This window comes from Sturnira hondurensis, unplaced genomic scaffold, assembly GCF_014824575.4.
Source record: "Sturnira hondurensis isolate 20B ecotype Veracruz unplaced genomic scaffold, ASM1482457v3 Scaffold0005329, whole genome shotgun sequence".
Lineage (NCBI taxonomy): Eukaryota > Metazoa > Chordata > Mammalia > Chiroptera > Phyllostomidae > Sturnira > Sturnira hondurensis.
This window is the reverse complement of record NW_028077960.1, coordinates 4,889,860-4,903,576: the sequence shown is the minus strand read 5'-3', so window position 1 is coordinate 4,903,576 and position 13,717 is coordinate 4,889,860. Positions and strand designations below refer to the sequence as shown.

At 37.1% G+C, this 13,717-nt stretch overlaps 1 protein-coding gene across 7 annotated transcripts in view; it reads right to left on the bottom strand.

The window, feature by feature from the left end:
- MYO9A (myosin IXA) overlaps positions 1 to 13,717 on the bottom strand; it is a 274,015-nt gene that overhangs the window by 87,133 nt on the left and 173,165 nt on the right. For all 7 annotated transcript variants that reach the window (XM_037047139.1, XM_037047138.1, XM_037047140.1 and 4 more), the window contains 6 exons: positions 12,332 to 12,475; positions 10,984 to 11,023; positions 4,796 to 4,918; positions 4,466 to 4,546; positions 2,892 to 3,002; positions 1,912 to 2,034 (listed from right to left, as the gene is read on the bottom strand). In XM_037047139.1, the coding sequence (XP_036903034.1) occupies positions 1,912 to 2,034; positions 2,892 to 3,002; positions 4,466 to 4,546; positions 4,796 to 4,918; positions 10,984 to 11,023; positions 12,332 to 12,475 (622 nt within the window). The remainder of the gene's footprint in view (positions 1 to 1,911; positions 2,035 to 2,891; positions 3,003 to 4,465; positions 4,547 to 4,795; positions 4,919 to 10,983; positions 11,024 to 12,331; positions 12,476 to 13,717) is intronic.

Below are 13,717 nucleotides of genomic sequence, written 5' to 3'. Positions count from 1 at the left end.
ACCGCTCAGGCTAGGGCCCCAGCAACGGGAATTAGAGCCTGAAAGCACCAGTTGAAAAGACTTTCAGGGTCGAGGTGCCGGGAGAGGCTCCCAGGCTCCCAGGCTCCCAGAGAGTTCATTGGAGAGATCCACAGGGTCCTGGAGGGTACACAAGCCCACACACCTAGGAACCAGCACCAGAAGGGCCCAACTTGCTTGTGGGAAGCGGCAGAGGGGACAGAAATCTGAGAGAGAGCAGAACAAATGCCATTGCCCCTCTTTGACCCCCACCCCCACATACAGTGTCACAACCCAGCTACTGAGTTGCCCCGCCCTGGTGAACACCTAAGGCCCGGCCCCTCATATGTAACAGGTGGGAACAGACCAAAACATTATGACTCAAGAACAGCTCAAAGCCCCAGAGCCAATAATTCTAAGTGACCAAGAGATAGCCAACCTTTAGAGGAACAAATGAAGTTACGTTTTTGTTACTAAAACTTTGTTGTCTTTAAACTTGGTTGTGCGAGGAGGCACAGTGTTTCCAGCTACGCCTCCATCTTGGCTGGAAGTCCAGACCTCAGAATGTTTTATAAAAATATAGTGTACCAGCTGTCATAAGAAAAAATAATATAATCAATATTAAAGAGCTTCTGGCAAATTCTATAGTTCTACCTAAATTTTTAACTGCTTAAAAACCATCTCTTCCTAGTGTTCTGTAATCTCAAACTTCATTTGCCCAAAGTTACCTTTTCCTGATTCAACTGCTTTTCTTAAATGAAGGCTAAACTAAGTGAAATGAAGAAAAATGCACAGGAAACCAATTGTGATGGAAAGGAAGCTGGAACTCAAATCAAGGGAGTGGACCAGAAGGAAGAAAAAAATGACCAAACAGAAAAGAATGAAGAAGCAAGAATTCAAAAAAATGAGGAGAGGCTTAGGAACCTCCAGGACATCTTTAAATGTTCCAACATCCCAATTGTAGGGGTATCAGAAGGGGAAGAGCCACGAGTAGAAAACTTATTTAAACAAATAATAAAGGAGAACTTCCTCAATCTGGCAAAGGAAATAGACTTCCAGGAAATCCAGGAAGCTCAGAGAGTGCCAAAGAAGTCGGACCCAAGGAGGAACACACCAAGGCACATCATAATTACATTAGCCAAGACCAAAATGAAGGAGAAAATCCTAGAAGCAGCAAGAGATAAGGGGACAGTCACCTACAAAGGAGTTCCCATCAGACTGTCAGCTGATTTCTCAAAAAGAGACCTTACAGGCAAGAAGGGGCTGGAAAGAAGTATTCCAAGTCATGAAATCCAAAGACCTACAGCCAAGATTGCTCTATCCAGCAAAGCTTTCATTTAGAATGGAAGGGCAGATAAAGTGCTTCTCAGATAAGCTCAAGTTCAAGGAGTTCATCATCACCAAGCCCTTATTATATATATGAAATGTTAAAGGAACTTATCTAAGATAAAGAAGATAAAAAATATGAACAGTGAAAGGACAGAAAAATCACAGTTATTAACAACCACACCTAAAACAAAAGCAAACTAAGAGGACAGCTAGATCAGGAACAGAACCACAGAAATGGAGATCACATGGAGGGTTAGCAACAGGGGAGTGGGAGGAGGAGAAGGGGGAGAAGGTACAGAAAATAAGTAGCATAGATGGTAGGTAGAAAATAGACAGGGGAGAGGGCAAGAATAGTAGGGGAAATATAGAATCTAAAGAACTTGAGACACGTGGACATAAACCAAAGGGGGCAGAATGGTGGGGGAGGGGGTGTGCAGGATAGAGGGGAATGAAGGGGGGAATGGGACAACTGTAATGGCATAATCAATAAAATATATTTAAAAAAACATTCTGATAGGCAGATTGTCATTATTATTTAAATACAAAAATACATGCAATTTAGACGAGGGCTATATATATATTCACCATAGATTTCCCAACTTGATAATTGTCTGGATTAATATTTGTTTTCCTGAAGAAATCCTGAATGTTAAATTTGGATGGAATAGTATTTCGAGGAAGAAGTACATGGAAGTGGCTCACAAAATCCTGAAAAATGAAAAGAAAATGTTATAAGTCAAAAGAACATGATATATAAACAAGATCCTAAATGCTAGCTAATGATCCTTTTATTAATCCTTTCCTCATTCTTTGACATAGGGTGAAACCAAGGAAGTACTTGTTAACTTAAAATATTACAAAAGGTTAATTGATAAAATGGGGAGGGGGATACTGAGTTCTACATAGCATCTTGTTATCAAAAGGGAATGGGAGAGGCAGAAACTAATCATCACTTTTGAGAAAGCTGTATTAAAAAACAAAGAAAAAGTCATTTAACAAGAATCAGAGATTTTTAGCAGAAAAATAAGCACAGGAGGCAGTCATTACAGGATATAACTGAGAATGAGAGTTCCCCTCTTAGTAACAGTTTCAAAGACTTGCTCGGCTACTGAAAAGCTTCAATATAATTTCCATACGCATAGCAGCAGTACTCATGAAAACTATGAGCCTTGCTGGCAGCTTCCTATAAAAGAAAATCCTGCTAGAAAACTTGAGTGAAAAGCCAAATGAAATAGTTTCTTTTCAACTAGACAGTTCTGACCAAACTATTTCTATTATTGAAATAATTAATGTGAAGAATTGCTGTGCGATGAGTAAATTTAGTATTAGGAAACATTCAGATCAAATGAGAATGGCCAAGTACTAGATACTATTACAACACAAGCTTAATGAGACTGGTGCCATTCAATGGAAATGAGTACTCTCTACCTCTGTAATTCTATATCCAAAAGATGGGATGAAAGGAAGAATTAAGACAAATAAAAAGTGAGCCACAAACAGAATATAAGACAGGAATAATTTACCTGATGTGCATATACATATTAAAGATCAATATAAAAGTATACCTGGAAGGAGTATTTACAGCTGTATCCTGATTGGCGAATTCGAACTGTCTCCAACATCCCAGTATACCGAAGCTGTCTAAGTACCAAGGCATCATTGAACCTTAATGGCAGCTAAAACAAAGCATATAGAAAAAAAAATTAACCACGCCACAGAGGGTCACTATAAAATAAGTAACAAGACTGGCCCACTTATATGTGGTCAAGAGTGTCCGTATTTTTGTTTTTAGTTACAATTTTATCTCTGGTCTCACTCAGAAACCACCTGCCCCACTTTACCAGATGCCTTAGTAAACTGAGAGCTGCCAGGTTCTTCTTTTAATGACTAGTACAAGGTTAAGAGTAGGTTGTTTCCCTAAATACTGTCTGCTGATGATACTGGTAGGACACACTGAAAAACAAAAAATTCCTATGGTCCCTGACAATTGATGATTTCATCGTGGTGGCACTGATAGGGAAGAAGCTAATGGGAGATAGTCACTCCTCACTAGCACAATACCCAGTCACTCCTAGGTATCTTAGTAGGCATGTTTTCAGACATCCAAAGAAAGATGTATCTGGAGCTTCAGATATTCCTCCCTATTTACTCTAAATACTATTTTCAATGGTTCCCTAAGGTAATCCCAAACATTTTCCTGCAAACAGATGGGGCATAGCTGTCAAGGAAAAAATGTTCATGGGCAACTTTAACCCCTTACGTTAAATAACAATAATAGTTGACATTTATTTAGTATTTATTCTGTACTCTGAAATACTTCATAACTTGAACTCTTTGTATAACAAGGTCTCAATTAATAATAGGGACTCAAATTTCTTTTTAACTATAAATAAAATGGTTTCCTTTTAGTCACTTAAAAGAATAGGTACATTTACTAAGCAGCATGGGCTAGGAACATTCTACGTATGTTACAGGTATTAGCTCATATATACTCACAAAACACTATAAGGTCCTATATGATCTTAAAGAGTGAAAATATTTAAGCTGCAGAAAGGTTAACTTGTCTAAAATAAAAAGTCACAAAAATAAAGTCACAAAGCTTGTAGACAGCAGAGTCGGAAACTGCTTCTTAAGAATTAAGAAAGCTGAACATAATTTCTACACATTTTAGCTGCTCAGGCTATGAAATATTTTCCTATGATGAACATAAAGATGACAACTGTTTACACTTGTTAGCTACATTCTGCAAATTTCTAGAGGAACTGTCATAAAAAATGGAAGGAATCAAGAATATCCATAGCATCTTCCCTATTTTATAAAGCTAAGAATCTACACACATGAAAAATGACAAGCAAGTTTTTTGGGGTGACAAGTGTATATACAAACAAGAGGAATTAATCTCAGGGTAACAAAAGTTGCATAAAACTCTTTTTTATGATGGAATTTCAAGCGTTATTTACTTCTCAAATTCTAGTAGATGCTAAATCAAGCACAATAAAGTATCCATAGAAAATACAAAATACTGTTTCCCTAAAAAAGATTATACATTAACTCTTCCTGTCCACTTACTCTCCTTAGAAAGAATTTAAAGCTTTGTTTGAAGTAAGCTGAGAAGCTCTCATTTACAGGACATTTTTACCTTTTCTGCATTAGAGCGAATGCATTTTACAAAATATGGTTCTGCTTGACCAAGTGTCTCCATCAGCTTGTTTAACGAGGCCTGCAATACAAAACAATATAATGAGCATTTTCTTCCATTCCAAATTGGTAGCAATTTATAAATATATACAATGTTGTCAAAATATGCAAAAATGAGTGGTATACACAGAAATAGGTTTATTTCTGAAAAGCAAAATGGCTATGGCTTTTAGTCAGATGAATCATATCACATTCAGGTAATCATCTGACATTTCAATGTCAATCTGAATGAAACAGATTCCTCTTTGTTAAAGGTAAAATAGGAAATAACCTGAAACTGAGCACTGATGCTGGGAGGTTTCTTCTTCTTGTGCAAATGAAGAAGTGACTTGGTAATTCGATCCTGCAGGGTCAGTCTTGTCAGGTGCTTTAAAGAATTTACCTCTAGCAAGTGCTGAAAAAAAAGGGGGGGAAACCAAATTCTTCACATAAATTAAACTAGGAATAGGAAAAACAAAACTGTAAGCCAGTTTTCATTATTTCCTATGTGTAATGACTGTGGAAAATGTGGAAGATTGATATTCAGCATCCATTCTACCCTTCTGCTTTCCTGCAGAAGCTCTCCATCTAAAAAGAAAACTACTTTCCCCAAACTCGTGAATATCAGACTCTGGAAGTGATTTAAGTTTATCATCAAATTCTCACACACAAAACTAGGAAGGTATAATGAGGCAGAGGCTTTGGCTAGTACCTTCTCTTTCTGCTGGCAAGCATATAAACAAAAGTACTTCACTTATGGGCTGGTTTTCTATCCAAATACTACCTTTTCCAGTGCTCAGAGAAAGAGTGCAGGGCATTTGTGCTGTCGCTGCTAGTCTACTAAAGGCACTTTAGCTCTGGGGCCAACAGCTGCAGCAGCTTCATCCTGAATTCTGAATTAACCTGGAATCAGCAGCTACAACTTTCTGACTACAGCTCTGGTCAGTTCTGCACTGTTATTTTAATGCTCTGAAACTCTACCACTTCTAACAATTTTGTAAGCACCTCTCTGAATTAAGTCCCTCTCTACATAAACATATCTACAGTATCTACTGTTATCTGTAACTAAATCTTAACTCATGGAGAAAAATTAAATTCAATCCCAGGGCTATATCAGATATGCCATAAACACAGAAAAAAGAAAATACAGTCCCTATCAACCCTCATCCTGATGTGCTAATAAACTTAAGATAAAAGTTACACATAAAAAAACTAAAGAATATAAAATATTAATGAAGTGTGTGGCAGCTTTTTTAAAATTCTATTTTATTGTTCATGCTATTATAATTTTCTCAGATGTTCCCCATTTGCCCACCTCCACCCAGCACCCCTCCACTCCCTCAGACAATCCCCACACCCATGGGTCCTACATATATGTACTTTGGCTACTCTATTCCCTATGCTGTACTTTACAACCCCATTACTATTCTGTAACTACCAATTTGTACTTCTTTAATTCCTTCCCCATTTTTACCCATCACCTCAACCCCCTCCCATCTGACAACCATCAAAATAATCTACGATTCTGTTTCTGTTCTGCTTATTTATTTTATTTTTTAAGACTCAGTTGCTGACACATATGTATTTTTTGCCATTTTATTGTTCATAATTTGAACTTCTCCTTAAAGAAGACCCTTTAATATTTCATATAATAATGGTTTACTGATGATAAACTCCTTTAGCTTTTTCTGGTCTGGGAAGCTCTTTTTCTTCCCTTAGATTCTACATGATAGCTTTGCTGAGTAGGTTAATCTTGGTTGTAGGTCCCTGCTTTTCATCATTTTCAATACTTCTTGCCAATCCCTTCTAGCTTGCAAAGTTAGCTGATTTTGAGAAATCAGCTGACAGCGTTATGGGAGCTCCCTTGCAGATAACTAACTGCTTTTCTCTCACTGCTTTTAACCTTTGTCTTTAACCTTTGGCATTTCAATTATGATGTCTTGGTGTGGGCCTCTTCAGATCCATCTTGTTTGGGACTCTCTGCGCTTCTTGGACTTACATGTCTATTTCCCTTACCAGGTTAGGGAAGTTTTCCACCACCATTTTTCAAATATGTTTCCAATTTTTGCTCTTTCTCTTCTCCTCTGGCACCCCTATGATATGAATGTTGAAACACTTGAAGTCGTCCAACATTCTCCCTTTACTCTCCTCATTTTTTTTTTAAAGATTTTATTTATCTATCTTTGGAGGGAAAGGGAAGGAGAGAAGGAGAGAAGTATCAATGTATGGTTGCCTCTTGTGAGTCCCCTGCGGGGAACTGGCCTGCAACCCAGGCATGTGCCCTGACTGGGAATCGAACCTCGATTGTGTGGTTCGCAGGCCCATGCTCAATCCACTGAGCTACGCCAGCCAGGGCTCCTCATTTTTTAAAAATTCTTTTTTCTTGTTGTTTTGACTGATTGTTTTTGGCCCCCTTATGTTCAAAATTGCTGATTTGATTCTGGGCTTCATTCACTCTACTGTTGCTTCCTTGTAAATTTTTACTTTAATTGGTGTATTCTTTGTTTCTAACTGGATCTTTTTTATGCTACTGAGGTCTTCACTAAGTTCCCTGAGCATCCTTATAACCAGTGTTTTCAACTCTGCATCTGACAGACTGCTTGTCTCCATTTTGTTTAGTTCTTTTCTGGGTTTTTTTCTGTTCTTTCATTTGGGCAGGCTATGTTTGTCTCCTCATTTTGGCAACCTCCCTCTGTGTGTTTTTATGTATTAAGTAGCACGGTTATGTCTCCCAGGCTTGACAGAGTTGCTTAATGTAATAGATATTCTGTTGGGTCCAGGGCACAGCCTCCCCTATTACCCAAGATGGATCCTCAAGTGGCACCCACTGTGACGGCTGTGTACACCCTCCTCTTGAAGTTGGCCCTTGATTACTGTTGGTAAATACAAAGTCAGCCACCATCTGTGCTTTGTCCAGGATTACACAGAATTAGCTACAAGGCAATCTACAGATGGCTGCTACTTGTACTGGGCTTAGAAGTACCCCAGGAGAGGCCAAGCTGTGAACCAAGGCTGGAGGCTGCAGGTGCCGAGCCTGGGGCATCTTAAAGGGAGGTACAGGCATGTTGATGCTAGCTAGATGCTGCTTGTTAAGAGAATTTAGAAAAATCTGAATCATGGGCCAAGACAAGCCATTCATATGGAAAAGCCACTGGAAACAGCTTGAGTGGGCCTGAATGTTGGGTGGGGCAAAGAGTGTGAGCCAGGTTGATGGTGTCTCAGGTATGGTGCCCTCAGATATGGTGTCAGCTCTGTGGCTCTGGTAGGGGAGGGTTCAGAAAAGGCACAATGGCTTCTGCCAGCACTTCTGTCTGAGAGAAAGCTGTCCTTCGAGCTCTCATCATGATGTTGGACAATTCAGTGTCTCCCCATATGTCTCTGATACCTTTCAATCTGTTGCTACAGCACTCGGGCTCAGAAGAAGTGAAACTGAGTATGTCTCTGAGCAGGCCCTATAAGAGAAAGTGCCAGGGGGTCCAGCAGTTTGTCTTCCACAATTTTGACTGGTTTTTATAGCCAGAAGTTGTAGAAACTTATCTCCCTTCACTAGAACCCTGGGCTGGGTGGCCTATTGTGGGACTGGGATCCCTTGCTTCTGAGATATCCCTATCGATTTTTATTCACCACACAGGAGTGTGGGACCAGCCTATTCTTCACCTGCACCCCTCCTGCCAGTCTCAATGTGATTTCTTCTTTAACTTCATAGTTGTAGGACTTCCATGCAGCTGACTTTCTGGCAGTTCTGAATGATGGCTGTTCTATGGTTTAGTTGTAATTTTGATGTGGTTGTGCAAGGATGTGGTTGTTTACCTGTGACACTGTCTTTAATGGAAATTCTTGTGGGAGTGTTTTTAGCCAATCATTGGCAGTGAGTATGTCAATAAAAAAAATATGTATCTATAGAGATGTACAACTTACATAGTTACTGAAAAAGTGGTAAAAGTTTTACTGTATGAGAAGCACAAGATTGAGTTAAAGGCAGAGTAAATTCTAAAAGTATTAATTTTGACAATATAAACATTAAAAAATAAAAACTTTCAAGTAGCAATAAAAACAATATGTATTTAAATAACTGAAACTAAGAAAAAATATTTCCAACAATGATAATGACTCATTACCTGTATATAAGAATGGTAAGAAATGCTTTAAAAAATACATCCCTTGATAAAAAAAATGAGGCCTGAGTATGCAATTTGTAAATAAAGCATAAATGACAACATAATGGCAATCAATCTCACTTGGAAGTAAAGAAACATTTTCTTTTAAAGAGATTTCCTGCACATCAGATTGATAAATACAACTAAGACAGACAAAATCCAACATGCATGAGGATTTGGGGAAACAGGCATTTGTATGTACTGTTCTTCGGAATGCAAATCAGTATAACCTTACTAATAACGAGTGTCACTTTTATTTTTAATTTCATTTTTTAGCAATGTTCCTTTTAGATACTTATTTAAGAAAATTGTCACTCTGGCTGGTGTAGCTCAGTGGATCGAGAGTGGGCCTGCGATCGCGGTTCGATTCCCAGTCAGGGAATAACTTTCTCTCTTAATAACTTGAAGGTTATTAAGTCTTATGAAGAAGACAAAATAGGGCAAGGGAAAAAGAGAGACAAGGCAAAAGAGAGCAAGGTGGAGGGCAGGAGGCTAAGGGGGCAAGAGAAAGATGAATCCAGCTGCATGGCAGCTACAACAGCCCAGCATGCTGTGACAGAACCATGAGCTGGACTGTGGAACAGGGGTCTAGCAGAAAAGGAAAACAGAGTTAATTGCTTTCTTAGGTCTTCTGTTCATTATCTACTTTATTCCTTTCTTAATTCCATCTTCACTGTTTAGTTTATTCCACTAAATTAATCAGCTCATTTTTAACAAACTACTATATACTGCTTGCTGTGCAAGGTGTTAGAAAAACAAAGATTAAACATTATTTACAAGAGCCAACATACAGAAGCAACCCAAGTGCTCATCAATAGATAAATGGATAAAGAAGACGTGATACATAAATACAATAGAACATTACTGAGCCATAAAGAAGAATGAAATCTTGCCATGTGAAAATTTGGATGGATCTGGAGGGTATTATGCTAAGTGAAATAAGTCTAGACAAAGAAAGATGAATACTACAGGATTTCACTTATATGTAAAATCATAAAAACTAAAATAAGTGAATAAACAAAACAGAAACAAACTCTACATACAGAGAACATTTTGATGGCTGCCAAAAGGTGGATGGGGAAGGGATTAAGATATACAAACTGCCAGTCATAAAAGCAGTCACAGGGGCGTAAAGTGCAGCATGGGAAATACAGTCAGTAATATGTGATAACTAGGTATGGTGTCAGATGGGTCCTAGAGTTATCAGGATAAGATTTTGTGATAAGAATATCATTCTAAACCAGTTACATAAATTTTCTCTGTGTTTTGTAGTTTAAAACTATATTTACCACTACTTGAAACCACACCAGCAGTGCATTCAGCTTGTTTGGAAACCTAAGGTAACTTAGGTAGAAGGAATAAATAAAGGCAAACTGTAACAGCATAGTCAATAAAGTATACTTAAAAAAGGAAAAAAAATACAGGGAGATTCTTTTTCTTTTTCTTAAACTAGGGAATCATAAGAATAAATAGCTCTTTTTCCAGTCCTTTTAAAATTTTGAAACTACATTCATTAACAAGGTTAAAAGAGGCAGAATTTCTTCTTTGGGAGGGCACAAGAGGACTTTTCTTTCTTTAGTAAATTCAGTAAATATTTTGGGAATGCCATCTCTCCCTTCACAATGTAGATCAGAGCAGGCAAATGATAGCCTGAGGGCCAAATCCTGGCCACTATTTTTTATAGGGATTACACAGTTGAAAAAATTAGGGATTACACAGTTGAAAAAATATTTAGTGGCATGTAAAAAATTATGTAAAATTCAAACTTCGGTGTCCACAAATTTTTATTTGAATACTGTCATACTCATTTGGTTATATATTTTGTATAGCTGCATTTGTGCTACAATAGCAGAGCTAAGAAAGTAGTTCCAACACAGACCATAGGCCTGTAAGCTTAAATGAACCTTAACAGAAAAACCCGACTAACCACTGGTAATGATAAGCATTAGAAAAGCACTAATTAGAAATTATTTAAAAATCAAGTAAAATTTAGAACTTGCTCTTAATCTGGCTCAAGGAGAAATAAAAACATTTCATGTAAAGAGGCAATTATTCAAAAACATTTACATTTTATTCAGAAGCTTTTCAAACACTAGGAAGTAGGTTATCTCACAAATAAGTATCTACCTGAACCATGAACTCTGGCCATTTTATAACAACCAGTCTTAGGTCTAAAATGGAATTAAGTGAATGAACACAATCCCCATTTTGGTTATAAATAAGGTATTTCCTGCCTTTTATTTCTAAAGATTTTTGCATGAGTAATAAAAAAATAATTATGAAGTAGAACACCAATGGAAAAAAGATTTTCCATAATACCTACCTTTGGAAGGCCAGGCTTCAATTTGAAGTTTTTGTTTCTCCTAAAGAGACAAATTATACATTAGCAAACACTACTGTAGAGATGGATGATTTCAAGGTCTCTATTGAAACAACAGATTATATATCCATTTGTAAGATACAGTTCATCTACATGAAAACATTGTCTGATTCAACTAAGCAGGCACTTTTAGGAAGAAAGGTAAGCAAGGAAAAGAGAACAAAAAAAAGAGATGCTTGCTCTGAAATATAGGTATAAAAAGGCTTATGCCTAATGATCAATAACATAATGTAATACATTCAAAACTAAGGTTTCATTTTCTTTTGGATATTAATAGGGCTCTAATTTCTTATGACTACAGTAGTTTTGTTTCTGTCATTTCAAGACTTTAAATAAATGTTTAATTTCATGAATTTTAAAATGTACTTTTCATCAAAAGTTATGATTTTTTATTTTGAAATTAAAAATTCTCTTCTATTTTTTCTTATTCATAACTCAAAATCACACTTACACTGAGGTCTTTTCTAAATTATGGAAACAGAAAGGGAATAAAAGCTGATACTATGAATACGGGTTGGGAAGTCAAAAGACCTGGGCTTTACTCTAAGCTCTCTCACCTACTAAGGTATGATTTTAACCTATCTAGGCCTTGGTTTCCTTATATGATAATGTAAAATGAAGATAATAATACCACCAACCTCTCTCTTAGAGTTGTTGTGAGAACTAAATGAGCTAATTTACAATTCCGAAGTATAGCAGGATTTTCATAAACTGACTCTAGGACACTGTGAAGCAGTAACGTAGGCAATATAAGGAATCCAATTCAGCCACACCTCTAGCTAGTGGTCCAAAAATATGCTTTGGAATTATTTGAATTACGTTGATATAGGTAACTAAGAACTTTACTGGTCTGCCATGCAATGAGGAACAGCAGGCTTGTGTGAGTGTTAAATATCACTATATATGGTGCCATTCACCAGTTGACACAAAATTTTCCTGCCCAGTTTGTTAGGACTGCCAGAATTGAGAGACAATTGCAGTTAACAACTGGGAATCCTAAAAAGAGCTAATGCTTTTTCCTTTCTCTCGATGTAGGGTCCATTAAAGAGCAATAAGGAATCACTTCTATAATGAGTATATTCAACCATGATTCTCTTGGTGAGATGAAAACAAACAAACATCCACCAGCTTAATAATGCCTAAGATTCAGAGCTCTAAATGCTGAGTATTTTTGAATCTTGTTTCACTCAAAATTTTACTAATGAAATAATGTCACCATCGCTCCCTCTTTTTTCACCCAAGATTTTAAACCTGTCATAAAAAACAATCCACATCACTGATTAATACTAACGTGAGAATTCCATGGGCTCTTTCCAAGAGTTTGCTGCTAGCTGAATTAGCGAATATCCCATCTTTGTCAAGCAAGGAGGTGCTACTTGACAGTCTGGTCTGGCGAATCCCAGTTCTGCCATTCCAGGCATTATCAAATATATCGCTGTGAAAATTAAGTATAGTACAATTTGCTTTAGTTAATCGAGACATTTCCAACATCCTCTAAACTGCTTTAAAAAGTAAAATAAAACTTTAACCACTAAAAATTTAGAAAAAATGCTGAACCAGCAGCAAATGGTTTCATCAGAAAGATTATCCATCAATTTGGACAAACCTTTTACTCATTCAAAACAAAAAATTTCTATGGATTCTGGCACATTTACATACAAGTATGCATGTAGATTAACATATCATACTGCTAATGTCTTTAAATGTACTGTTAACCATTTAACAATCAGTAAATAATATACTGTATTATGCTGCAATGTAAAGGCTTTTGTCTTTGTTAGATTTTAGAACTTCCAAATACTACTGAAAGCATTTCAAATCCTATTAGGCCATCCCATTCTGTGGAATTTTTAATCCACCTGGGAGGTCTCACTATTACGTACATGCCCACCAAAGTTACTAAGCTCCTTCTATGGCCTGAGCACTATTCTAGGCACTGAACATAAAGGAATTAACAAAACAGATAAAATTATCGGTGACTATAATATAAAGAGGTAATAGGGGACTTTCCAGATAAAGATTACAACCATATTTGGATTCCTCCAGAAACCCATAGAAACATTAGTAACTTTTAAAGGAATGAACACTTAAGAGACTAAATTAATATACAACAGTAACACATTTATGAAATATGGAAAGCAGATACAGAAATTGTTTTCTTGGTAGTAAACCTTAAATTGGCTGTGGGGAAAGTTAAGAAGCACCCCTCTTTACTCTGCAGTACTCCCCAAAGTCTCCAGAACAAGAGGTACCAAGTACCAGTAAGTCTGGAAGTAGTGGGAGACATCAGTTAAAAATAGGAGCACTAGTTGAAAGTTGGTTTAAAAGGCACTTAGAAGTCCATGCAGCCTAATAACCATCCCTCCTTTACCTAAGCAAGAGGATAAAAGAAAATCTGTGGACTGGGCAGCACCACGCACAACTGAGGATGGGTATGGTATACAGAAGTCAAAGGAAGCACTGAAAATAGAGATTCTCAGTTCTCCCACCCAGCTGGCTCCAGAATGCTGGTAGCTGGGATTCGATTAACCCTTCAACAACACGAATTTGAACTGCACAGTTCCACTTATAAACACATTTTTTTTCAATAAATACTGCAAATGTATTTTTTCTTCCTTATGATTTTCTTAATAACATTTGCTTTTCTCTAGCTTACTTTATTGCAAGAATACAGTAA